This window comes from Alligator sinensis, unplaced genomic scaffold (assembly GCF_000455745.1).
Source record: "Alligator sinensis unplaced genomic scaffold, ASM45574v1 scaffold659_1, whole genome shotgun sequence".
In the NCBI taxonomy this organism is placed as follows: Eukaryota; Metazoa; Chordata; order Crocodylia; family Alligatoridae; genus Alligator; species Alligator sinensis.
In genome coordinates this window covers 494904-520630 of record NW_005842265.1, presented here as the reverse complement: position 1 = coordinate 520630, position 25727 = coordinate 494904, and the positions used below count along the sequence as shown (strand labels likewise).

Genomic DNA, 25727 nt, shown 5'->3' with positions numbered 1-25727 from the left:
TCCACTACTACTCAGCCTCGCAGCACCAGTTACACCAGGGGCGGGCAATTATTTTGGGCAGAGAGCTGCTTAGTGAGTTTTGGCAAGCCATCGAGGTCCACATGACAGGCAGCCCAGGGCAGATAAATATTAATTTTCTAAATGTTTTAGGGGCCCCGCGGGCCGGATAGAATGGCCTAGTGGGCCGCATCCAGCCCCTGGACTGCATTTTGCCCACCCCTGAGTTACACACAACTGAGTGGTAGCCACACAGAACGACAGCCCCTTCCCTGCCAGATCTTTTCCACACCTGAGCCGGTCTTGTTCCCATCAAGTATCTCAACTGATTAATGGTGCTGCAAAAATAAAGTCCTAAAAGTAAAGAAAAACACTATGGGCTTCAATCTGAAAGGATGTACAACTCCAGACAACAAGATTATTGATCTTAGATAAATTAGAAATAAAGCACTGTTCTTGAGGACACTGCACTTCCCACATTGAATTACTCCACTAATTTCTAACACATCTTCTACTTACATCCACCACCTCAAAATGTTTCCATTCCCTGCCCCTTCAAACTAACAAGGTGGTACTTTCTCTTCATAAACTGGATCCTTCTCTCTCACTCTGTAGGCAGTGTGTTTCCTTCTCATGAAATAAGATTTCTCCTTTCTTATTCTCTGCAAATGGTGTTTTCCTTGTTCTGAGAGAATTTGCTGCCTCCAGAAATGGATTTTTTTTTTGCTGCCATTGATTGCATTTACACTCTGAAATCTCAATCCTATCTTGTTTCAAAGCCCATTGACAGCATCACATTCAGTCAAAGGGAGGACCATGGAGAGAGAAAGCTTAATCCTTCAGTCAAGTGTAAAGAACAGACCTTTGACACTCTTCCCCCCACACATAGTCCCATTTATGTTGGTGGGAGCCTGCATCACACATTTCAAGCCATTCAGTGTTATTTTCCAGGCAGTTTCCTCCACACTAAATCCCTGATGGAAGTCATGCCTGTAAAATGAAGTGACTTCTCTGCATCTTCTTTCGGGCTGACTGAGTGGATGCAACTCATCCATATGAAGAGAAAGGGACTCAACCACAAGTGTGGGAGTTCAGGGATGGAAGCTGGTAGAGATAAAGCTATGGCCTTGCATAACAAAAAGAAAAAAAACACGTTACATTAATACATGTATCAGGTAGAGTGGATGTTGGGGCTGGTTCAGGCAATGCTGCTAAACATATAGAATAGGCTTCTTGAGGGGAGGGGGAGGCGGGGAGGGGAGGGGTTGAGCAGGGCAGGGCGGAAGAAAAAGGATGTTGGGCAACCGTTGATTCTTCCACACCATGGTGTATGCATGAGAGATCACCCACACCTTCAATGCATATGCCTAGGCAGGAGTTTCGGAGGAGTGGAGGCTGCCCAGACCTTCTATCCCCGCTTTAGACCACTGAGACAGAATCCAAAGGCCAGACTGAGTCCAGACATTTGGTGCCCCCATGGCTGTATCTGTATAAGTGTCTAGGACAGATTCTACCACTGAAACAAAGGGGACTCCAAAAAAGGGATGTCCTGTATTGCAAACACCAGGTTGAAAAACAACAGGCTTCCATCCATTAACCCCCACTCTATTTTTGGGCAGGTTCCCAACTGCCTCCTCTTTCACCCAGCGAGACTTGAGCACTTCCATCACACTGCTGCAAAGAACTCTTTGAGGCAGGGCAGGTGGTCACCCAGAATCTTGGTTTTTATAGGGAGAAGAGTTCACGTTCAAATTTGAGTTTGCATGGTGGAAGTTCAGAGGAGGGAGTCCACTAGCATATGTAGCATGTTCCCCAAACATATCTGGTGCAAGGTCATGGCCTCATCTCCTACCTAATTCTTAGAGGGCAGAAAATGTTTGACTGCTGCCTATTTGATGTCGATGTTTGCCCCTCCCACAGCCCTATCTTTGATGAAGCAGGAAATGTGTAGTAATCAGTGCCATCAAGGCAGCCCCTCAGCAACCTCCAGCAAGGCTTGAGGTGCCCAATCACATATTCCACAGCCAGGTGACAGCTCCTGAGGCAGTAAATAGTCCCTTATGGGCATCCAGGCAGCCTGTGAATGGCTTAATTGCCCAGGGCTGTAGTGGGTAGGACAGGGCGTCAATTAGCAGTAGAGGTATAGTCTTGTACGCCCTCCACCTCCATGGTGGGAAGGCCAGGAGCAAACTCTTCCCTGCTCCAGAAGTTTGTGGAGGGTGAAGTTTCTGAATAACCTGGCATTGAGCACCTTGTCCAACCAGTTGGTACTGATGAATGTGAAACAGCCATGGTCCACTGCCGTCTACATGACAACCCAGAAAAAACCCTTTCATTTGATAAAATCCTGGCTGAGGTGTGCAAGGAAAAGGGTGGTAAAGTGTGGATCTTGTCAAAGGGCCCACCCTGTATCTCAGGAACCTCATGCAGGTACAACTTGCTAGGACATCCCATGGGTCAGCAAGATATATAATCTGTGGTACTGTCACTCATGTGGTCTGTGACAGGCACACCTACCACACTGCTGATCCTACCATATATTTGCCAATGCCAAACTGATTGACCACGGGACTGGAAGCTTTCACACTGTGATGGCAATGTGCTTTCCCATGGTTGAGGGGCCTCTATCCTGATAGTTTGCTACTCAAGGCTGTGGACCAGCTCAGCGAAGATCTTTACACAGGGTTCCTGGGACATGCAGAATTTTATCCACCACTGCTTTTCATCCCAGGTCGCCAGGATGATCTGCTCCCATCAGTTGCTGGTCAACTTACAGATAATATGCTCTATAGTTTTGCAGTAGAGGCGCACCGACACATCAGTCCGATATCAGATTGGCACCGATATAAAGAAAACTGTCTATATCAGAAATAGGCCTGATGTGGCTGATAAATGGCCCATGCATGTCTGCAGATGCAGTGCAGCACGTGGGCAGTGAGGAGCACAGCCAGGCAGCTTGGAGAGCTGTGTGCAGCTGGTAAGTCTGTTGTGGTGGAAGGGGAGGAAGGCAGGGGTGCAGATCGAGGCCACCACAGTGAAGAGGGTGTGTGGCTGGGGCAGGGGTAGGTGCTGCCCAGCTTGGGGCGGGGAGGTGCAGGACAGAGCTGCAGTTTGCCCAGGGGGCATGGCTCCTGGTGCTGCGCGTAGCTTGTGCGGAGGCAAATCCACTCGTCTGGTGGCTCCCACCACTACCCCTGCCGCTTGTCCGGGAGAGCATGGGGGGGGGGGGGGTGACCCTGGATCTGCACAGGGTAGGCAGTGCTAGGAGGCAGGCTATGGGGTGGCTATGGCAATTTTTGGGGTGGCTGCAGCCCTCCTCTGCAGCCCCCTCCCAGCACCACCACGGCCTGCCCAGCACTGCCCTGGTGCCAGCTCCAGCCCGCAGCTGCAGCCCAGCCAGCCTGCACCCCGCACAGATCCAGGGCACACACCATCCCCACCCCCCATACCCTCCCAGGGTGTGCTGCCCCACACCCCTTCCCTCCCCCCTCCCCTTCCACCACAGACTTACCAGATGCATGCAGCTGCACTGGAAATCAGATCGGTATTGGTTGATATGCCTCCTTAAAAATCGGCTATCAGTACTGGCTGCAAAAATCTCTACCAGTGCATCCCTAGTTTGCAGCTATCACCTCTTCAGTGTGGGAGTGCTGGCAGAGAGGAAGAACCAGAGATGGTCAAGGATGTGGCTTTCTGTGGTTGCCAGCAAGTGCCTGGCTGTCATTCCTGTTCAAGTTAGAGGGCCAAAGCCAAATCAGCTTCCATAAGCTGCAGGAGGTGCCTTGAACACAGCATCCCAGTCGTGATCTCCCAAAGCTGGACATTTATAGCCCGAAAGGCCAGGAGCCAATATGAATCTGTTCCACGTTCTTGGTGGTAGCAGCAAGCTAGCAGTGGTAGCCATAGGTAGCAACTGTTACTTCCATGACAATTTGATCGGTCACTCCCACGTAGCCAACCATCCAATCACTGCTTTCCTCTATGCTTGGGAATCCCCAAGAACTTCTGGAGACTAGACCACAGTGAGATATGCTGGGATGAGCACCCTTGCTGAGCATGTAGCGATGGAGAACCAGCAACATATGCTACTATTCACTAAATAATGCTTAAAAAGGTGACGTGTCCATGTTGCTACTGTGACATTTTGGTCAGTGTCAAACAGCAATACAAATGCTACATCGCTCCTCCACATCAGTACCACACTGCTACCAGAACTGTGGCAATGTGACAGTGAAATGAGAGGAAGGAAGCTGTCATGCAGGCAGCATGGTGAATAGTTGGTGAGGTGGTCAGGCATAGGAGAGTCATCTGTTTACCCTCCCTGTCACAGTGCACAATTAGATCATGTGCTGCTTCAAAAGAGCTGTATCCTTTACTTCAGGAAGATAGAAAATAATGACACTGGCCCCTTCAGAACATCAGCAAACAAGTGATGCAGTACAGTTGACCTGACTTGAGGAAGTCTTGGACTACAGCTCTGAACTACATTCTTGTAGATGGTTAGAAACCTACCCATGCATCTCAGTGGCATATTGATCCCTTGGTTCCAAGTCAGGTGAGTATCAACATTATTAACACTTCTACTGATTATAAGAAGGAGGGAGAAGTTGAATATATTCTAGAAAGGTGAATGAACTAAGTGATGGGATTTCATTTGTGCATAACTGGGGGAGAGCACTATCAACTTTCTTCCCACCACCTGAAGTCAGCCAGGAAGTTCAGAGAAGAAAGACTGATCTTTGTCCAGGTTCAGATCTTCATGTGGTTCAGACTACTGATCTCCGATGAAAGCTAACGCTATAGATGTCTGAAAGAAGCATCTACCGTGACTATTACTCTCAGCCTTTGATGCTAACTGAAACATTACAAAGCGGTGTGTAATTCTGTTTCTTCCTCCCAGGGATCCCAGAAGTACTATGAAGTGTTTTTGCTTCCTCCTCAAAGGGCTCTTGGGGCATCTGCCAAGATGATCCAGGCAGACACAGAAATCTGCTTCTGGATGTACCAAAAGTGAGAGACCTGTACGTCTTCACCCCTCCCCCACCAAACACAAGCGCACGCACACACACACACACACACACACACACTTAGGGATAATAACTAGGCCTGTGCAAATAGGGAAGTATTCGATTTGGATTCGGCTAATTTGGAGGACAGCGATTTGATTTGGATCATGGTCCTGAATTGATTCGGCTGAATCAGCTTCAGAAGATTCGGCACTGATTCAGAGAAATTCGGTGATTTGGATCAGCTGGGGAGAGGCAGGCACAGCTGGGGGGCTCCTCCAGCCATGCCTGCCTTTCCCCGGGTGGGGGGAGCTGCAGGAGAAGCCCCCATGGCTGCCCTGCCCAGCCCCAGCCTAGTACCAGCACTTAAAAAAAAAAACAACCCCCGCACTCACCAGCAGCAGGAGCGGTGATTGGGGCCTCTGGGCACTCATGGTAGAGGCTGCCTGCATAGTGTGAGGCAGTGGGGGGCAGTTGGGAACCTTTCCCTGCCCCCACCCCTCCCCGCTTGGCACCCACTCAGCAGCTGCCCCATGGTGCAGGTGCAGCACAGCTCTGCTGTCTGGGAGCTGGGGCCGCTGAGGTTGAGAGGTGCCGAGTTCTGGCTGACTGCTGGAGCCGCCCCAACTCCCAGACAGCTTCTGCGGGCAGGGGGAAGATCGGGGAACAGGGACTGTGGTGGGGAGAGGGGGGCTCTTCCACATGGCCCCAGAGCCCCCTCAGCCACTGCTGCAGCTGGTGAGTGCAGGGCCTTTTATTTATTTATTTTTAATTGCTGAGAGGCTGGGGCCAGGCAGGACAGGGCAGCCATCAGGGGAAGGGCCAAATGGGAGGGAGGGGGCAATTGGGGAGCGCGGGTTGAGCAGGGAGGCTCTGCCAGGAGGCCCCAGTGCCCCCACAGCCCCTGCTGCTGCCTATGAGAGTGGGGCTTTAAAAAAAAAAAAAAAAAAAAAAAAAAAAGTGCCAGGAAGCTGGGACCAGGTAGGTGATGGGGTTGGGCAGGGCAGCCATGGGGGATTCTCCTGGCTGTGCCTGCTTCTGCCCCGGTGGGGGTAGCCATTGGGGTTATGCCTTGCTGCCGCTTCCCCAGCCGGTGTGGGGGCGGGGGGCACAATGCAGGCACGGCTCGCTCTGGGCAGCAGCAGGACATAGCCCCCGCTCCCTGTGCTGCTGCACTCACCCCCCTGCTTGAGTAATGCCACCCCCACCCTGGCTGGGCAGCTGGTCCCCACCCCAGCCTCAATCCCTCCCCCAGCTCCAAAAGACTTACCAGCTGGAGGCAGATGTCAGCTGCCTGTTTAGTCTATGGCAGAATCTCTGAATTGGCCAAATTTTCTCTAAGTCGATTCGGATGCTTTGAATTGATTTGGAGTTTTTACTTGGTCTCCCGACTCGATTCGTATTCGGTGTTTCGGTCTCCAAATCCAGCTGAATCTCCTCCGAATCGAATCAGCTAACGATGCTTCATACAGCCCTAGTAATAACCTCCAGTTATTGAGAACCTTGCTACCTTCAACTTGCCTCTTCAGTATCTGCACTGAATAAGAACACAACCTTCCTCCAGTGTCATGGCAGAGTCCCTAGAAACATCAACTACTTTGAGCCAACTGTATGTAGTTTCCGATTGGGTTCATCACTCGTACCACAGAAATATCCAGCTCCAAGCAATTCAAGAGGCTAGAGAATCATAAAATCCTACAGTGCTTTGACATCCAGTTATTTACAGGATCTTTTTTGCATCCAACAGAAAAGAGGTCAACTCAGTCACCTCTGCTGTCAACACCTGGAATTTCCTTGTGGTAATCCACGGCTTATAATGCCTCCCCATCACCTTCTGCCTTTGAAACATTTCCTTACTGCTGTTGAAGTCTAACCAAATGGCTCCAGGTTACACTCGATGATTTTGACCAAGTCCCGTTATTGAATAAACATCATTTTAGTTTGTCATGCTCATATAGTCCACGCTCATATAAAAGGCAGGACAACTCCTACCTTTTTTGGCTTGTGTGTAACACACCTATGTACTTCGGTGGTAGGGATGAGAGCTGGAAGAGATGATAAAGCTATGGCCTTGCATAACAAAAAAGGATGTGGCAGGCCAGTTGGATTAATTTCTTCAAGCCTTCTAAATCTTGGTCCAGAATCTGCCCTCACTTTGACCACAGCATATGTTCACTTTTGAGAAAAAAGGTCTCTTTGACCAGAAAAATTATTTCCTACTTCCATCAGCAGTTTTACCATATTCCTCTTCCATCCTTCACCATCTCATAACCATCTATGGAATTATCTATTTTGTATCACAATAGGCAAAGATAACCACTGCACACCTGGCATCTCTGGTGTTTAATTCTAACTGTTTAAACATTTTAGAAGAGTTTTGCTAGGCCAGGGCAGGCAAGGCAGCAGGAAGTTAATTTTATTTTAGCCTTTACACATGTAAAACTTATTGGAAGAAAGTAAAGAACAAAATCAAAGAAGCAGAGTGAACTAAGTATTATTGCACTAAATAAAAGTTTGATTAACAGTTTTCTACAGAGTTGATACAAAAGTTGAACAAAATAATTAATAAAATCCAAGATGTGAGGAAGAACCACCAGAGACTTACATATTAAGAGCATTAAAGTTGCTACAGACTCCTTTTTAATCTCTCCTTTTTTTCCTGGGGAACACTTAGCAGCTTGATTCAACACAGGAGAGCAATCAACATTAGATGTGGTAATTGCTCCCACATGCTGAGACCAAGATAACACTAAAACACCATTGGGCTTCCTCTCATTTCAATTCTGAGGATCATGACCAAACAGACTCAGATAATTTCCAAAAACATCATCCCCAAAAGCCATGCCCTGAGTAATTCCTGAAGTGTGAATCTTTGGTTCCTGTTATTCTCCTTCCAGTTTGTCAGTTCCCACAGCCATCTTATGACTTTGTATTTTGTTAAAAAAGCCTGACAATCAAGCTGAGATTGTTCTATGACTAGTCTGAAAACAGTACCCAAGCAATGTAAACTCTGACCTCCACAGGCCAACAAGAAGAATCAGAGGAAATGTTTTCCCGGAAGAGGAGTAAATTCAAGGTCCAAGAGTGGCTAATTAGGTTGCATAAGGTGCCAGCAACCAAAGACAGAAATGCATCTTCCTACTCACTCCTGCTCTCTTCTCTAACCCCTTTATACACCTTGGGGGGGGGGGGGGGGGAGAGAGGAGGGGGGAGAGTTTGTCTTGTCCTGTTTCAAGAGTCTGGAAAAGAATTTCCTCAGTAGAACTTGAGATCTGCCAACTAAGATTGACTTTCAACCAACAAGACATCCACTGCAATTTGAAAGACTTTCAAGAAAAGTTATAAAAAAAAAAAAAAAAAAAAAGATTATACCAGGGATTGTAGAGAGCCATTCTGTTGAGTGCCTGTCTAGTAATACACAAGATATGTTCTGATAGCACAAGCTATTGATACAGTTGTGTAAAGTGGATAAAAGTGGAGAGAGAACCTTCCTGAGATTTCTACCAGGGCACTGGGGAGCAGAGGTCATTCTTTCTCAAGTTTGCTAACCATGGGACTGATAAAGGTCGTGCAAAAGATTCTTTCCTTTAACTTCTGCATTTTGCTTTAGGGGTTTCTTTCTTTACCACTCAGAGGGCATTGCTAAATCAGCAGTTTAGCATGATTGTACCTGAAGTTCTTATTTTATTTTTAGTGACTGAACATATGGCTAAAGACTTGTCATGTTTCCCTTTTCATTCTCAATTGGCCTCTTCAGCAGCTGGACAGTGGGCATTCCTTCATTTTCTTTTCAGACATCAGGTCAAGCATTAAGCAAGATCTTTTCCTTTCCAGCCCTCATTAACATGCTTTCATTACTCCTATGAAGCGATTTCTCAGTTTTTTGAGAAACATCTGGCATTAATAATAGTGCTGATGCTTTTAGTTATTCATTAAAATGTGGCCTCCTCCTTTCTTTGTAGATTTCATAGTGGAACTCAAAGTTTAAATCTGCTTGTAGGAGTACATCAGAGTGAAGCACTTCAATCATTTCTTTAAATTGCTCAGTTTGTGCTACACTGAAGATCTCATTAGCATAAAGAGACTACAAATTTAACAAGCTGAAGTCTGTTTTTCAGGGAGTTATGACATAACAGATCGATCTTTCCTATTTTGCAAGGATGGATGCAAAAGATACATAGCCTGCTCTGGAATGAAACTGATGTGAAGAGTTGTTAGGGGGCCTAGAATAAGAACTTAAGTAACCATGGCTACATTTGAATGACAATGGCATGGAAAGCACGTCACTTGCTGGATCAAACTCAATATTCCACTCCTTTACTTTAAAGAGTCATTTAATCTTTCAAACTCCAAAGAACCCGATTTTCTGCATTTTGAGATGTGCGCAAGAATCCTGCCTCACTAATTCTTGACAATGAGTATGCTTACTTTAGAGGAATTCTGTTATAATTACTTAACCCTATTCAGAAAATGACTTGTTTCAGAAGCCATCTGAATCTGGCACATTCCCAGGAAAGACACTGCTTCATGTCCACCCCCATTTTGCACACACACGTGTAACTTCAAGTTTCCCTAACACCTAAATCATGTCCTCCTCAGGGCTTCATCCTTGTCAGCACTCCGGTTTACAGCTTGACCCTGAGGGCTTTGTGAGAGTTAGAATTTTCGTTGTAAACCAGACACACAACAGACACCTGCAAATAACTCCCATCCCTCTAGCATCACCACCCTTAGAGACTTCTGAGTTTTACTGAGTGTCCTTTCAGAGATGTAGGACTCAACTGCAGCCCACTCTAGCTCCTCAGTCTTTCTACTCCAGTTGACAAAGGACCAGTGAGAGAACCCCAGCCTGAGAAGATCTAGTCCATAAGTAGCTCTGTCCTCTTTTCACAAGTGACCTCCTGAGCAGCTTCAAATCCTGGCCAGGTAATCAGTTGCTTAACTCCATCTCTCCCCTTCATCCCCAACTTGATGCCACAGAGACCGGAGAAAAATTGATTCTCCTGCCCTACAGCCAGCATGCTGTTCTACAAAGGACCCTTTTGAGTGGAGGATCTGCAAGGCTGCAGCCTCTTGATGTGTTTTCCACTAATGGATGTATGGATTTCCCCTAACACTGCCTGGGTATCCCAGATTTGGATGGAGCTACGCTATGAATATAAAGAGCATAATGAAGTTTACACTACAAATAGTGTTTGCAGATTGATCTAGACACATAGTAAGTAATCTGTCACATTAGCACATGAGAACAAAGAGATACGTGGCAATCAATGAGCACTGTCACTTATTTTGCCTCTCGACAGCAGCTTTCATGTTTTCTACAGTTAGAAAGACACCCAGTGAGCTCACAGTGAAGTTAATCAGCTTTCTCTACAACCCTATCAAGTGTTCAGTCCATTCCCCCAGAAGCTTCTAGACTTGAACAAACCAGATCTCCTAAGAGCTCACATATCTATCTACCCACTGTGTTCCTCAACACCCAGTAACTAGCTACCTTCACCAATAACTCTACTTTTTCTACTTCCTTTTGACTTGCAGATTTTTCTGCAACATTAATATTGTTTTCTAATGGGTTCATGTTAAAAGGTGGCAATGGGAACATTATAGTTCTTCATAGCTGTAAATAAGAACCTCATCTTTTTATATTAAAAATGAACCTTTCAAATATTTAATGCAAAATTAATTTAATTTGGGGGCTTTAATTCTCTCGGCAGGGGGACACCTTCTCAAAATCCCAATTTGAACAGATGGAGTATATATTTTCAAACGGAAACTCAGTTGGGTTTCTTTTTAAAGTGTTATGTTTTTCTTGTGTCCCTGAATGAAAATAAATCTCAGAGAGAGAATTTCTGGTCAGGGTTGACACACAACTATAGAAACAAGGGGACTGACAAGAAAACCCCAAGCCTAAAGCAATGATCATCCTGTTGCAACAAAAAGCCCAAGTCAGGTAATTTAGAAACTAAAACACCTTAAAATCCCTGATTCTCTGCACATTATGGTATGGAAATAAGCACAAGGTTGATGCTGTAGACAAGGGAACAGGGCAAATGCTGAACTAATGTGTCACCCATTCGAAGAGTATAAACACCCCATGCAGTATTCCAAGTCCTCAACAAGTTAAATCAGAGCCTGAAAATAAAAGTCATTTAAAGGGGAAAAAAAAAAAATCACCGAATTAGGAAGCTAAGGGGGGAAAAAGAGCACATCACTAAATAAGCATTGTGTGTGGTCAACCTGGCTACAAGAGTGAGCATTAGCAGCTCTGAATGAGCGAAAATTAAACTCCTGCCATTCCAGGAGCTGTCATAATTTTCAGATTCATACAAGGCAGAAAATGCATCCTTCAATTCCCTCCTCCATGGCAGGCTAATTACATGCATTTCTCTCCTAGCAAACATACAGTTGAACAAGGCTTCCATTATACTGGAATGTGGTCCAGATAACTATGGGTGCAGATGCTCACTCAGTTTCCCCACAGCAGTAGACTACCAAACCTGGTGACAAAAGGACAGGTACATCTCTGGAAAGGACTGGCAGATTAGTTGTTAGGAACTGAGCAGGCTTTGGAGGCCATACTGCCACCTCTCCTTCCCAGGTCATGGTCCAAGCATGTTTCTAGCGCACCACAGATCAAAATTTTCTGCTGTAACTGTTCTAAAGATTGAACGATGTAATCTCTCTGCCTGTCACTGGCAGTCTTCCAGCTCTTATCCATCGGTGAGCAAACTCCAGGCCTTACCTGCAGGCCAACACTCTGTCATTCATTCCCCCTACCCCTCAGTTTTCTACAGGCCAGTTAAACTAATTCCCCTTCTAATCAAGTAGTTCACCAGAGACAGGCTTGTTTGCACCAGAGCATCTGCTAAGGGAAAAACCGGCATAGGATTTTCTGCACTTTTTGCCCCTTTTTGTTCCTAGATCTTTCTAGGCAGCAAGACGTTGCCCTTTTCCTTTTTCCCCTCTTCCCAAATAGCCAGATCACCTCTGAAAGGGACACAGAGGTGAACTCCAGATGCCCTATTTGCTGGGGATGCAACGAATGCATAGGTGATGGGGCACATGCCCTATTTCTGTGCCGACAGCGGCATGTGGGGCTGCAGCCCAGCTGAAGCAGGGGTGGCAGCGGCAGCATGGCTTCTGTGCTGATGGTGGAGTGAGGGGCTGCAGCCAGGAGCAGTGGGGGCAGTGGCGCAGAGTTGTGTCACTTCCTTCATTCTTGAACATCAAAACCCCACATAGTATTCCAGTCCTCAACAAGTTAAAATTTTAGGTAGGAACCTTGCAGTCACCATGAAAATACAGAGTGAGGAGTTGGAAAGGGAGCAGACAGGCTCAGACTTGCTTCCACTCCACCTCAGACAAATGACAAGACTCCCTTGCTGCTGCCGATAATGCAATACCAGGCAATCTGTTACTATGAAGCATCATCAGAATATCTGCATCTTTCATACCACAAATGTAATGAGTTCGACACACTCAGCTGAACCTGTGGTACTGGACCAGCTTCCCCTCCCTCTCACAGGGAGCTGTCACTTTGCCGTTTGGAACAGGCAGCTTCCCTTGACAAGGCAGCTCTTTCCTGGAAAGGGGAGATAGAGCTGCCTTATCTCAGGGGGAACCAAAAAAAAGGTCACTCTCTGCTAAGTGGCAAGGTTCTCACCTTGAAAACCTCTCCCTTGACTGGTACAGAACACCCAAGGTTGTGGAACTTTTAATCAGATGCCTGCATAATTACTAAATCATTATTAATTATATCAGAGAGCAGAGACCTCGGAGGAAAGGCAAAGCAAACAAAGGGCCCGATGAAGTCTCCTCCGTTGTTGGAAAAAATTGGTAATTAAAAGTCATGAGTGCACTGAAGAGTGAGGGAGCGGTGTCGTAGTCAGCGTTCAGGACGCAGGAGTGACTTGCATGTTAAGGAGCAGCCTTGTCTCCCTAGGGAAATTACAGGGCATTGCTTTACAAAAAGCAGCAAGCATGGAAATGAAAGAGCAGTCCCGGTGTAACTGATAGCTTTATTCATGCAAGGAGGCCAACCCTGGCTATGGGGCCCCTTCAAGACATCCCCTCCGCATGCTTATGGCTTCTCCAGAGCCCCCTCTTACCTCCCCATACCATTTGAACTCCCACCCTGTAAGGAGCAAGGCAGAAAAAGGGACTCATCTCCACCCTCCCCAGGCTACTCATCAGCAACTGAACGGTTATTTGAAGTAATCCTTGCACTCAGGACTTCTGCTATACAACCACGTGGTAAAATGCTTAGCGTAGGCTAATGACTGCAGAATAGTTTCTTCCCTGTGCAAGTCAGGTTGGACCAGAGGGACAGAGTAAGTCTACCCAGAGGTCTTTCCTGCCCAAGTGCAGGGGGGCTGGACCCGATGACCTGTAAGGTCCCTTCCAGACCCTAAAAACTATGAAACAACCCTTCCAGGATTATACTGCTGCCCACACAAGATGGCCTCCACAGGAAGAGATACCAACTAGAGCAGGGGCGGGCAATTATTTTGGGCAGAGGGCCGCTTACTGAGTTTTGGCAAGCCATGGAGGGCCACATGACAGGCAGCCCAGGGCAGATAAATATTAATTTACTAAATTTTTTAAGGACCTTGAGGGCCGGATAGAACGGCCTGGCAGGCTGCATCCGGCCCCCGGGGCGCATTTTGCCCACCCCTGAACTAGAGACACTCTAACAGCATGAAGGCCATATGAGTCTCTACGAAACACCAAAATCATGTTTCTGTAGGGGACAAAACAGCTTTACAGACCCAGAGAGATGTCAGTAAATGAGAGAACTTTATTTCTTATATTGTATTTAATAGTTGATTTGAAAGGACTATGCAGGTCTACATCATAGATTCATAGATGTTTGGGTCGGAAAGGACCAAAGTAGATCATCAAGTCTGACCTCCTGCCCTGCGCAGAAAAGAGCACTGGGGTTAGATGACCCCAGCTAGGTGCATGGAGCTAGGTGCTCCTCTTAAAGACCCTGAAGGTAGGGGAGAGCACCACCTCCCTTGGAAGCCCATTACAGATTCTGGCAACCCTTACCATAAAATGCATACTTAGCCTACTTGTGAGCTACAACCCCTCCTGAAAACCACCGTAAGACCTGTTTAACAACAATTCAATTCACCTCAGACCAAAGTCTGTTTGACTGACAACTCTAGTGAACTCCCTCTTAGTAATTCCTGAAGACAAGTGCTACATGGACAGAACTTGCTCAGAAAAGACTGTAGAGAAGAATTGTAACAAGCATCTCTGCTGGACAATACATGAAAAATAAGGAACTTGATGCCACTTTAAGCAAAGTGATACGCACTTTCCCCATCTCAGAGCCCTGAAACACCAAAAGCAGGTTGCTGATGAAAGCTGACACACTAAATATGTGTGTGCGCCATCACTTGTGGGCAGCAACAAGTCACACTTAGACCCATGATACAGACAGGCAATCTATTCAAAGAGAAATAATGCTAAGCATTAAAGTAAGCCTTCAGGGAAAAACAAGTAAATAAGACTCTGGCAAGAAATGCCACGAGTTGTATTCAACCTGAGTCGAATGCTAAACAGGAGCTTTCTTCCAACAGATTGTGATATAGTAAATATGCAGGAGCTCACATGCAGACTCAACTCTCACAATGTACACACACTGGGAGGTGTGAAACACTAGAAACCTAGGGAGGAATCAGACTGTAACCAGCAGAGATCAAAACCAAGAGACATTTTCTACTCCACTGCTCACAATACAAAAAAAATCAGCCAGACTCTTCAAGGTGTTTTAAGTAGTAAACTCTCCCATTTAAAAGTGAGGAAGAAAAAGCAGAGAATGGCTCTGGCAAAAATAGCACTGTAATATGTGGCAGACTGCCGCAGAGTTAAAAAATTACTACCAAATAAGTCTGTGCTAAAAGCAGCCCCCTCAGGGGCAGCTACGTGATTATACTTCAACTTGATAGAACATGAATTCAGTAAACTTTTACTGGAATGCATCTGGTCTCTCCTCACCCCTTTCCTTGGCTTCCCTGGCTTTAAGGCCTGGTGTGTAACTGCCTCTTTGCAACATTGCAGGGGTTTAGGTTGTAGCCATGTTGGTCTAAGGACATAGGCAGACAAGGTTCCTTGGGTGAATTTGATATCTTTTATTAGACCAACCCAAATGGTTGGAGAATAGTTATTAAGCAAGCTTTCGGGTTCAAAAACCCTTCGTCAGGCTCAGGAAGCTGCAGCAGTTGGTGTGTGCTCTTCCTGGATGGAATGAAAAGTAAACAAGCCAGGGGCTGGGCTGGGCTGGGCTGGGCTGGGGAGTCAGTTGTCAGGCAGATTGTAATGTATCAAAAATCCAATGTCTATGTTTAGTCCCTGATCTCTAGTATCCAGCAGGTTGATGAAATGGAGCTCATAGGCTCGTCTCTGGGAAGTGTTGTGTAAGTTTCCCTTGAGGATCAGGACTGAGATTGGAGGGACAGTGGCCCTCCTGTGAGAAATGTGCCCCCACCGGTAATTGGGCATTTCTGTCTTTGATGGATTTCCGGTGTGCGTTCATTCTGGTGCGCAGTTGTTGTCTGGTCTCTCCTACATATCTTCCATCAGGGCATTTGGTGCATTGGATGAGGTATACTACATTCCTGGAGGTGCAGCTGTAAGATCCTGGGATGCTGATGGCTCTGTTGTGGGGTGTAGTAATAGTGGGGGTGGTGGAGATGTGGGGGCAGGTTTTGCATTTCTTGTCATGGCACGGTCTGGATCCTTTTGGTGTGTTCTGGGGTTGAGGAAGTTTGCTTCTGGTGATGAGGTTGGCGAGGTTCGGTGCTTGTCTGAAGGCTAGGATGGGTGGCTCTGGGAAGATCTTTTTAAGAATAGGGTCTTTTTCTAATATGGGTTGCAATTTTTTGAGGATTTTCCGTACAGGTTCAAGGGATGGGTGATAGGTCATAACCAGCGGTGTGCGATTTGTGGGTGTTTTTCTTCTGTACTGCAGCAGTTCTTCACGTGGTATCCAGGTGGCTCTTTCAAACGTGCGATCTACCTCTCTGGAGGAGTGTCCTTGCTGGGTGAAAGCCTTTTTAAGATTGGTGAGGTGGCAATCCCGGGTGTTCTCTTCAGTACAGATGCGGTGGTATCTGAGGGCTTGGCTGTATATCACTGCTTTTTTGGTGTGTTTCGGGTGATTGCTGGTTCTGTGCAGATATGTATGTTGGTCTGTGGGTTTCTTGTATACTGTGGTCTGTATTTTACCCTTCTGGATACTGATCCTTGTGTCTAAAAAGGGGATGTTGGTGTTGGAGTATTCTAAAGAAAGTCGGATGGAGGGATGGTGACTGTTGAATTTCTGGTGGAACTCAAGTAGAGATTCCAGGTTCTCACTCCAAATCACATCTCCACTATTACTACACCCCACAACAGAGCCATCAGCATCCCAGGATCTTACAGCTGCACCTCCAGGAATGTAGTATACCTCATCCAATGCACCAAATGCCCTGATGGAAGATATGTAGGAGAGACCAGACAACAACTGCGCACCAGAATGAACGCACACCGGAAATCCATCAAAGACAGAAACGCCCAATTACCGGTGGGGGCACATTTCTCACAGGAGGGCCACTCTCTCTCCAATCTCTCAGTCCTGATCCTCAAGGGAAATTTACACAACACATCCCAGAGACGAGCCTATGAGCTCCATTTCATCAACCTGCTGGATACTAGAGATCAGGGACTAAACATAGACATTGGATTTTTGATACATTATAATCTGCCTGGCAACTGACTCCCCAGCCCAGCCCCTGGCTTGTTTACTTTTCATTCCATCCAGGAAGAGCACACACCAACTGCTGCAGCTTCCTGAGCCTGACGAAGGGTTTTTGAACCCGAAAGCTTGCTTAATAACTATTCTCCAACCATCTGGGTTGGTCTAATAAAAGATATCAAATTCACCCAAGGAACCTTCTTTGCAACATTCACTTTTTTCCTGCTTGGCACTCACCATCTGCTCCGACTCCCAGTGGGAGAGCATCATACCTGTTGAAGATATCCCCAGACACTTTCTGAAGGTATTGAAGTGCATCTGCAACTTGCAGAATAGCCTCTTCCCTGCGCAAGTCAGGTTGGATCAGAGGGACAGAGTAAGTCTGCCCTTCCAGGAAGTGCTTCTGGGTCACTGTAGCCATCGTGCCTATGGAAGAGAGTGTGAAAAGGTCATTGGAGCATATGCAACTTCTTTTCATTACAGCATTTACTTAAGAACACAAACTACATCTATACTTACCTGGACTGGCAGCGGGCAGCACCCGACCCCCAGAATATGTACACAACCATGCACTTCTGGCAGCTCCACTTGGCAACTGTGCCAGCAGAGTGGGAAGGCAACTGCTGGCTAATGGCACAGGATTACCTACACATCAGAAGCCAACTGCACCTGGTAGAAGTGGAGTAACTCTGCTGGCAGATCAGAGGCTCCTAATGCTGCAGAGGGGCTCTGAGGGTGAATGCATTCAGTGTTTTGCCCACAGAACGGGACTTCTGTGGGCAAGACTGGAATGTAGACTAGGCTCCTAGCTGACTTGGGTAGCCACTCGAGAGAAAACCAAGAAGTTGGTCAGGGAGTCCGACCCAGAATTCTGAAATAGCCTCATGCAATCTGCAGTGCAGCACTTTCCCTGTCACCCTGGTATTAAGTTAGCATCTGGACTCCACCAAGCACAAGGGAGGAAAACAAGTGAAATGACCTGTGAAGAAGGAGGCTTCTGATTTGCCTGGATGTTCTTTGAGGCAAGGACTACATCTCTGCTCTGTGTTTTGTAGACAGCTGAACAAATCAGTATTCACATGCTGGAATCATGCTGACACCACTCTTAAATATTCAGGTATTAAATCATTTTGTCACTACCATCAGGTTTTTCCACATAATGGCAGAAGAACTTCCTGGATACCTCTCTAGATCAACATACCTAGTGGGATCACTGATACTACTAGATCAGCGGTGCATAGCCAATCAATTCAGAGAATGAAATGGAAGATGCTCTAATTTACATTTCTATCACAAGAACCCGTCTACTCTCCCTTTCCCAGCATCTTAGCAGTAATGAAATTGCCGCATGCCCTCACATGCACATACCCTCCTTTTAGGTATGGAAACCACATACCCTTCTTTACGTAGGAAACCCACAAGGGACTGTTCAAACTCTGACTAATCCAGTTCCTCCTCTGTATCTACATGCAAAGAACTCTGCTTGTTGTATATTCCTTTCTTCTACAAGACTTGGACATTTCACTGCAACTCCTCTGCAAAGCGAAGTCCCAAAACCCAAATATGCATGGTGCCAATGTCATCACAGAACCACCATCTTCTCTCAAAGTCAGCCTATGCCAGGGATGGGCAAAATATGGTCCACGGGCCGGATCTGGCCTGCCAACTGATTGGATCTGGCCAACAGGCTTGTGTCCACCAATTAGTTTTATCCAGCTCGCAGCTGCCTCTGTGCCGTTTTGCATGGAACTGAGCCCCGCCTGCTCCCGTCTAGGGCAACCCGCACTGCCTTCCTGCCTTTGCCTGCCAATGGGTCTGGCCAGTGTACAGAGCTTCTCAGAAGGGCGGCTCCTTATGTGACTATAAGTATTGCTCGGCTTCTCCTGCCACCTGGGCAGCAGGTAGTTCTGTGGGGACCCATGCTAGGCATCACACACCCAGGCAGGTGGTGGGGATGGAGGGGAAGCTGCAGCTGGGTGCTTGCTGCCCCAGCACATGGGGCTCCAGCTCCAAGCTGCTTTCCACCTACTCTGCTTGCCCAGCACAATGAGCAGCCTCCTGCAGGCGGCCAAATGCATGGAAGGCAGCCTGGAGCGTAAGCCCCACACGCTGGGGCAGGAGCCACCCAGCTGCAGCTTCCCCACCGCTTAGCTAGGCACGATTTGCCTGGTGTGCCCCCCCATGGCTGCCACTGTTCCCTGTACTACTTGCTGCCCAGAGCGGTGCAGCAGGAGCAGGAGGGATAGGAGGCAAGGGGAGCCCAACAGTACCTGGGTGGATGCAGCTGAAAGGAGCCCTGTCAAGATGTGCACGCTGGCTGGGGCTGGAGCGGGTGAAGCTCAATCCCACAGCAACCACACCTGCACTGCCCGGGCAAGCTCTGCTGCATGCGTCCCCAGCCTTCCTCCCTTTCCCCTTGGCTGGGTCCTGGGACCTAGTGTGTGGGCAGCCCCGCCCCCACACACAATAAATAAGAGTAAAACTTTGAGTTAGTATGCAATTGCCTCTACTATATACACTACTCAAACACATATAAATCAGAACAAAAAATATTTTTTGAAAAAAAGGTTATAGTACTGTAGGTGTTTGATTTTTAGTATAGGATTTGTTTTTCCATCTATAATTTGTTAAAAGGGTATCTTCTGAAAGGTTTTATGTGCACGGCCCTTGATAGCTCACCAAGGACCTTCCATGGTGTGCCACCAAAAAAACTGCCTCCCCTGGTCTAAGCCTAGGACAGGGTCAGATATTAAAGTGTCCCTAATAAACACCAGCCAACTGTACCTACGTCCTCCTTGCTTGCTCCCACAAAGTCCTGCTAGGTGACCTTCCCTGCACTTACATGATAGCGTATGGACCCCAGACAAGACATAATAGAGATGTTAACTTATCAAAATGCAAAGAAAAGGACTAATTTTCAATCACAGTTTAGCTTATTAGAAATGGATGAAGCAGACTTCAGTCTTCAGATACAGATGATTTCACAGTCTTTGCAAAACCACTGCAACTTCTTGCAACCCTAATCTTTGCTGCTAGGATTTCTTCCAATCCATTCCTCAGCTCAAGGAGAATGCATAAGATAGTGCACTGCAAATACTATACAGAGAGTCTAAGGTGGGGTCATTTACATGGCAAAGATAGGGAGAGACCATCATGATAGGGAGAAAAACAATTTATAAAGAGACTTAAACTACACTGCTCTCACTTTCCAGCTTCACAGTAGACCAGCTACTCTAGAGAACCGTCCCCTACGACCACTTATTGTGCAGTTCTCACCACTCTCCACATCATTTGCCCTCTCATATCCAAAATTACCCATGATACATGGTAAGAAAGCACAAAGCTGGGAAGTTACTTCCATTTTCATTTAAACAAATCTGACTGTGGGTAAAAGCATCACTTAAGGAAACAGGGAACCAAGATACCTTGCCTGTATCACAGATGGGAAACTTGAGATCACAAATCAAGTTCAGCTGTCAGTTTTGCAGACCCAATTCTTCTGTAGACAATCAACAATCGATTCTCATCCACTTCACACATCGCTGGCAGAACTATTAGCCAAGCTCTGAATCCAAAATCTTTAGTGATGATGTTTCCACATTCATTAAGCTCTTGACCACACTTATTCTGCAGACTGAAAATTGTCATTTTGACTTATAATTCCACAGCAGATGTGTTGTGTTTATCTGAGAAAGAATTATTCTAACAGGACAGTTTTCAATCTCTATTGACCGTAACCAAGTCTGAACCCTTACGCTTTCAAGATCAGCCGACAAATTGGAACAAACAGTAAAATGACAGGTCTGTATGTAAGGGGACTTTGCCACGTATCCATCTGAGAGACAAGAGGCACACACAGACAGTAGAGGACCACTGGGAATTTAGAAAACCTAAACATCTAATTTGTTCAGTCATCTGTAGGACATAATCGATTGTCCCAGTCCAGTTCCGTATTGACAAATGTTGACGCAAAAAGCTAGTCCTTCTATCACCAAATGATTTTGTTGGCGTTCAGAAGCCACAGACACTGAGATCCAGCTCCTACCTCACTTTGCAAGGGAGGCATAAGAGCAAGACAATGTGGAAGAAGCTTATGTTGCCATTTCCTGTGCTGTCCAGGGTTCGAATTATGCGGGAGCTCGGGGGGGGGAGGAGGGGGGAGCTGAGCACCCCCATAAGAGATGAGAGCCTTCTGGCTGCCACTGCCACAGACCCCCCACAAGAGTCAGAATATAAAATTCAAACCCTGGTGCTGTCCCTGTTTTGCTGCTAAACAACTTCAATTTTGTGGATTCCCAGCACCAGACATGCTTCTCTCCTTAAAAATAAAAGCAGGGACTCAGAGAAGGGGGTAGACAGAAATAGTCACATCTGACTTTATGCAAATCAATGTATTAAGAGATGTACAAAGATAAAAAGGAAGAATACAAAAGGAATCCTAAAATGGCTGGATATGGAAAATTAACTCTAAAAGATCTTTTTACTACTTGCTGTGACAAAACCACCAGAGAAAGGAGCAAATTGTGCAAATCATACAAGTACCTTGGCCCTGGAAAGAGAACAGGTTTATTCCTCATAGCTACTTGGGTTCTACAGAAACATGGGGACATTTTAAGCCTAGCACTCTTACCTGGAACAATTTCAACTTAGTTTGCTTGCAAGACAAGCATACAAGATGAAGCTAGATCAGAAGTGGGCAAAATATGGCCCGTGGGGCAGATCCAGCCCTCCAGGCTATTCTATCTGGCCTGTGGGGTCCCTCCAAAAGACAATTATTACCAACCTGCAGCTGCCCCTCTGAAAGCTGGTGGGAGGTATGGGCTTTCAAAGGCTGCGCACCATCAGAACAGGCTGGTTTTGTGCCTCCGCCTCCTTGGGGCTCCTGACACTCCAGCTGGGAGCCCCACATGGAGGCACAGACCCGGCCCGCCCCAATGGTGTGCAACTGCCCATGGCTCCCAGTACTCTAGCCAGGAGCCGGGGGGAGCCACATGCAACTGGGCTGGGCGGGCTCTGCGCCGCCACAGGAGCTACTTCACGGTCAGGGCGGCTAGGGTCTGGAACCAGCTTCCAAGTGAGGTGGTGCAGGCTCCCACCCTGGGGGTTTTTAAGAGGAGGTTAGATGACCATCTTGCTGGGGTCGTTTGACCCCAGTACTCTTTCCTGCCATGGCAGGGGGGCGGGCTAGATGATCTGCCCAGGTCCCTTCCGACCCTAGAAACTATGAAACATGCACCATCCGGGTGCTGTGCACCATTGGGCCGCGTTGGCTCCATGCCAGCACACGTAGGGCTCCTGGCACTGCAGGCAGGAGCTGTGCATCTTTGGGCCAGGCCAGGCTGGCTCTGTGCCAGCAAGTGGACCTCCCAGCATTGCAGCTGGGAATGCATGCTGCCAGACTGGGCTGGCTCCACACCTCCAAGCGTGGATCCCTGCTGGAATGCTGGAAGACCCACAAGGAGGCACAGAGCTGGCCTAGTCCGTAGTGCTGGGAGCCCCACATGCTGGCATGGAGCCAGCCCAGTCTGGCTTGAAGGAGCATGCCAGTGAGCCAGACTGACTCTATGCTGCCATGAGCAGCTCCTGGGATTCAGCTGGAGCCATGCGCCACCAGGGGGCTCTGCCTGCTGTAGGCCAGGAGTGCCCTGAGGACTTGCTCCTTGCTGCTGCTGTTGCCAGTGGCAGGGGCTGTGCACCATGGGGGACAAAGAGGAGGCATGTGGCAGGGGGCCCACACTCTCTCCACAAACCCCACATCCACCCCACACACCATACCCCCACAAACCCCACATCCACCCCACACCCACAAAACCCAAACCCCCCACAAATCCCACATCTCGCACACAATATACAAGCGTAAGACTACTTTGTGCTATTATGCAATCACCTCTATATACACGTAACCCCCATTTAACACTGTTTCACTTAGCACTATTTTGCTATGACACTCATTTGGAATTGATACCCGATTTCACTTAGCGCTCAGCGAGTTTTGTTATAACGCCTGCAGTCACCATCTTGGGTCATTAAAAACAATTGCAGTCGCCATCTTGGGTGGTCAAATACTTTCAGTTTTCTTAACATTCATTTCACTTAATGCTTGGTTTTTCAGGAACCAATTAAGAGCGCTAAGCAGGGGTTGCCTGTATACTATGCAAACACACAAAAATCAGAACAAAAATATATATATTATAGTAGATGTTTGATTTTTAGTATATGATTTGTTTCCGGTTCCGAGATGCCAAACCACCTTCCCAAAATGAATACTTTGGGGGTGGGGGGCTCAAGGGGAGGGACTTCTTGTGGCAAAGGTAAGGGGTTAGGGTAGGACTTCTGGTCCCAGGATGGTGATCAGGGGGTGAGGCACCTGTCAAGGAGCGGCGCTACCATTGTGGCCCTTGGCAGCTCTCCAAGAGTTGTTAAGCGGCCCTCCAACCAAAATAATTGGCCACCCCTGCCATAAAATATTCAGATGCAACTGTGGGCACATCTACATGAGATGTTTATTGCAGAGTTGACTAATTGGCTTCACAGTAAACGTCTTGGCATCTACACATGCAGGGCTAATAGGCTGGAGTAAACTAATAAACTCAGCAGCAGGGTAGTACTTGTAAATAAAAGCATTAACCTGCCGTGGAGTTTTTTACTGGATTTTTAACTGAGTTTTTTTACTCTGAAGCACCGCATGTGAAAACACTGACATGGCTGGCTGGGGCACAAGGGTGCTTCAGTAAGGGGGCTGCCTACTGGCTAGCCCCACAATGGAGCACCCTCATGCCTTAGCCAGCTCCTCCGCAGCAAGGTGAGCTGGACTGGAACAGGCCTAGACTGGCAGGCTGACCTTCTGGGGTCCCTGCCAGCTGGGGCTGCTCTGACCTGGCTCAATATGCTGCAGTCCTGGGTGCACATTCAAACAGCAGCAATGATTGACTCATTTAAAAAAAAGTGTGGCTCAATCTGCTCTAGGTTAGGCACTGCTGGAAGGACAGCAGCAGTGTTGCTTCTTGTGGTCAAAGGACCTCAAGCAGCTCAGGATTAGCAGAGCCCCAAACCCTACCCAGCTCCTGCTTAATTATCAATTCTGCACTGATTTTTGGTAAGCAAGCCTAAGAAGTGTCCCAGTGTTAATTAAGGAACCCAAGTGCTTCATGAAGGTGGGAGAGGAGAGAGGACTTTCCTGGATTTACTACCTGTTGGGGTAAGGTATTCTTCAACAAAGTTCTGGCCAAAATTTCTTAATTCACAAATATTCAGATCAGTATTTTGGCAAGAATCCTTTGTGCCTCTGCCCTTCAGCACAGCTGGCACAAACTACCAGGTCAATGCCACTGGCACTTGAGCTGGTCTCCTTGCTCAGTTGCAGCCTCTGTGTTGGCAGAAAGAGTCAGAACAGTAACCATGAAGAATGGATTAGTTTCCTCATTGGGAGGGAGAAAGGCTGCCCTACGGGCATATGCTGGCACAGGGAACGTTGAGCAAACCAGGAATAATAGCCATTTGGAACCAGCAGTAGGTCCTGCTGCCCACTTCCAGCAATTAGGGGCATCTGTAAATCCCAGCTGGCTACACCCAGCCGGTGTCCAGCTTCACAACATGGCCAGAGGCTTAGCAACAGAAGCTGCTGTCCTTGTTAAGCAGTTTACCACCCACCAATTCCTTGAGCTCAGTGGGACAAGCACACCACAAGAACATTTTTCTCAAGGTTAAGCCCATGAGAGCTTGTTACAGAGCAGATGGAGTCTGTTATTTTCTAGGTGAAAGGAACAACACTCCTAAATCCTTTCAAACACGTCCCTGAGTAGAGGACCAATTATCTAGATAATTATCCGTTAAAAGATGTGATTTTAATACTACTACAAGTAAATGAGTTGATCCTCTGTTTTAAAAAGAACATATAGGATAGCAAATAATGGGAAAGTAATTTGACTCTTCTCACCACAGGCAGAGGCTTCAATGTTCGCTACATGCATTTACGGAATGCATACTTAGCTGTTAAAATTAGGGAAAATAAAATACGCAGGTTATACTGGATGCTCCCTTAACATACCCCAGGGGACAACATTCATGGGGTTTAGACATTTGGAAGTTGGCGTGTATACTTTAAAACAGTGGAAATTGCTTCTGAAATTAGTTTGCTGGTATACTGCTGTTACATCCAAGTGAAGTGGCTGGGATCCAAGGGAATGCACTAAAAATGGTTTGAATCCTTACTAGATAGATGCACCCAAGAAAGAATGCATCTCCATCAATAGACCTTTCACCTGTGTGATTTCACAATCTATTCAATCCCAGGTCCTTTTCAATATTGCCTGCAAGCATTAGGTGAACTGGTAACACAGATGCATGTTCCAGTAATAGAGAGTTAACTCACCACATCACTACTGCCAGAATGCCCCAGTGTTTGCACAAGTTTGTTACACAGATGGAGACTGGCTGGTTGAAATGAAAACTAAGCAAGACAAAGGTCATACCAGTGAGCGCAGAAAAGCATCTAGAATTCACTGCCACAGTGTAGTCTCTTTTAATTGGAGGTACGCATCTAAAATTGGTCAATATGAGCCATAGCTTAGGAGTACCCTTGGACATCTCATGGATGCCAAGCCTTCAAGGAACCTTGCTTATGGATGCTACCTTCAGTTAACTGGGAAACTCCCTCCTATTCTGAAATGCAATAACCCAGAGTCAGTTATTAACATCTTCATCTCTCATTTGGATTACCACAATGCAATATACTGGGACACAAAGCCACTATAACTTAAAAGTCCAAATGGTACAGATCTCTGCAGTGTGTTGCCTGAACACAGGCTACTGAACAAAGGCTACTGAAAGTACATCAGATCTTTCCACCAAGCTCTTCACTGGCTTCCCATGGAATTCTGAATCAACTTCAGGGATTTGGTCCTCGTCTTCTAACAGCCAGATGGTCTGGGCCCAGGCCATCTGAAGACTGCCAACAGCCTCAGGAAGAAGACCACCATCAA

At 47.0% G+C, this 25727-nt stretch overlaps 1 protein-coding gene across 10 annotated transcripts in view; it reads right to left on the bottom strand.

Annotated features, from left to right (window-relative positions):
- WASHC1 (WASH complex subunit 1) overlaps positions 1 to 25727 on the bottom strand; it is a 64499-nt gene that overhangs the window by 24639 nt on the left and 14133 nt on the right. For 9 of the 10 annotated variants that reach the window (XM_006027747.3, XM_025209036.1, XM_025209035.1 and 6 more), the window contains one exon: positions 17019 to 17172. The exons of the other annotated variant lie outside the window; for it this stretch is intronic. In XM_006027747.3, coding sequence (XP_006027809.1) covers positions 17019 to 17167 — 149 coding nt within the window. In that variant the 5' untranslated portion in view covers positions 17168 to 17172. The remainder of the gene's footprint in view (positions 1 to 17018; positions 17173 to 25727) is intronic. 10 annotated transcript variants of the gene reach the window in all.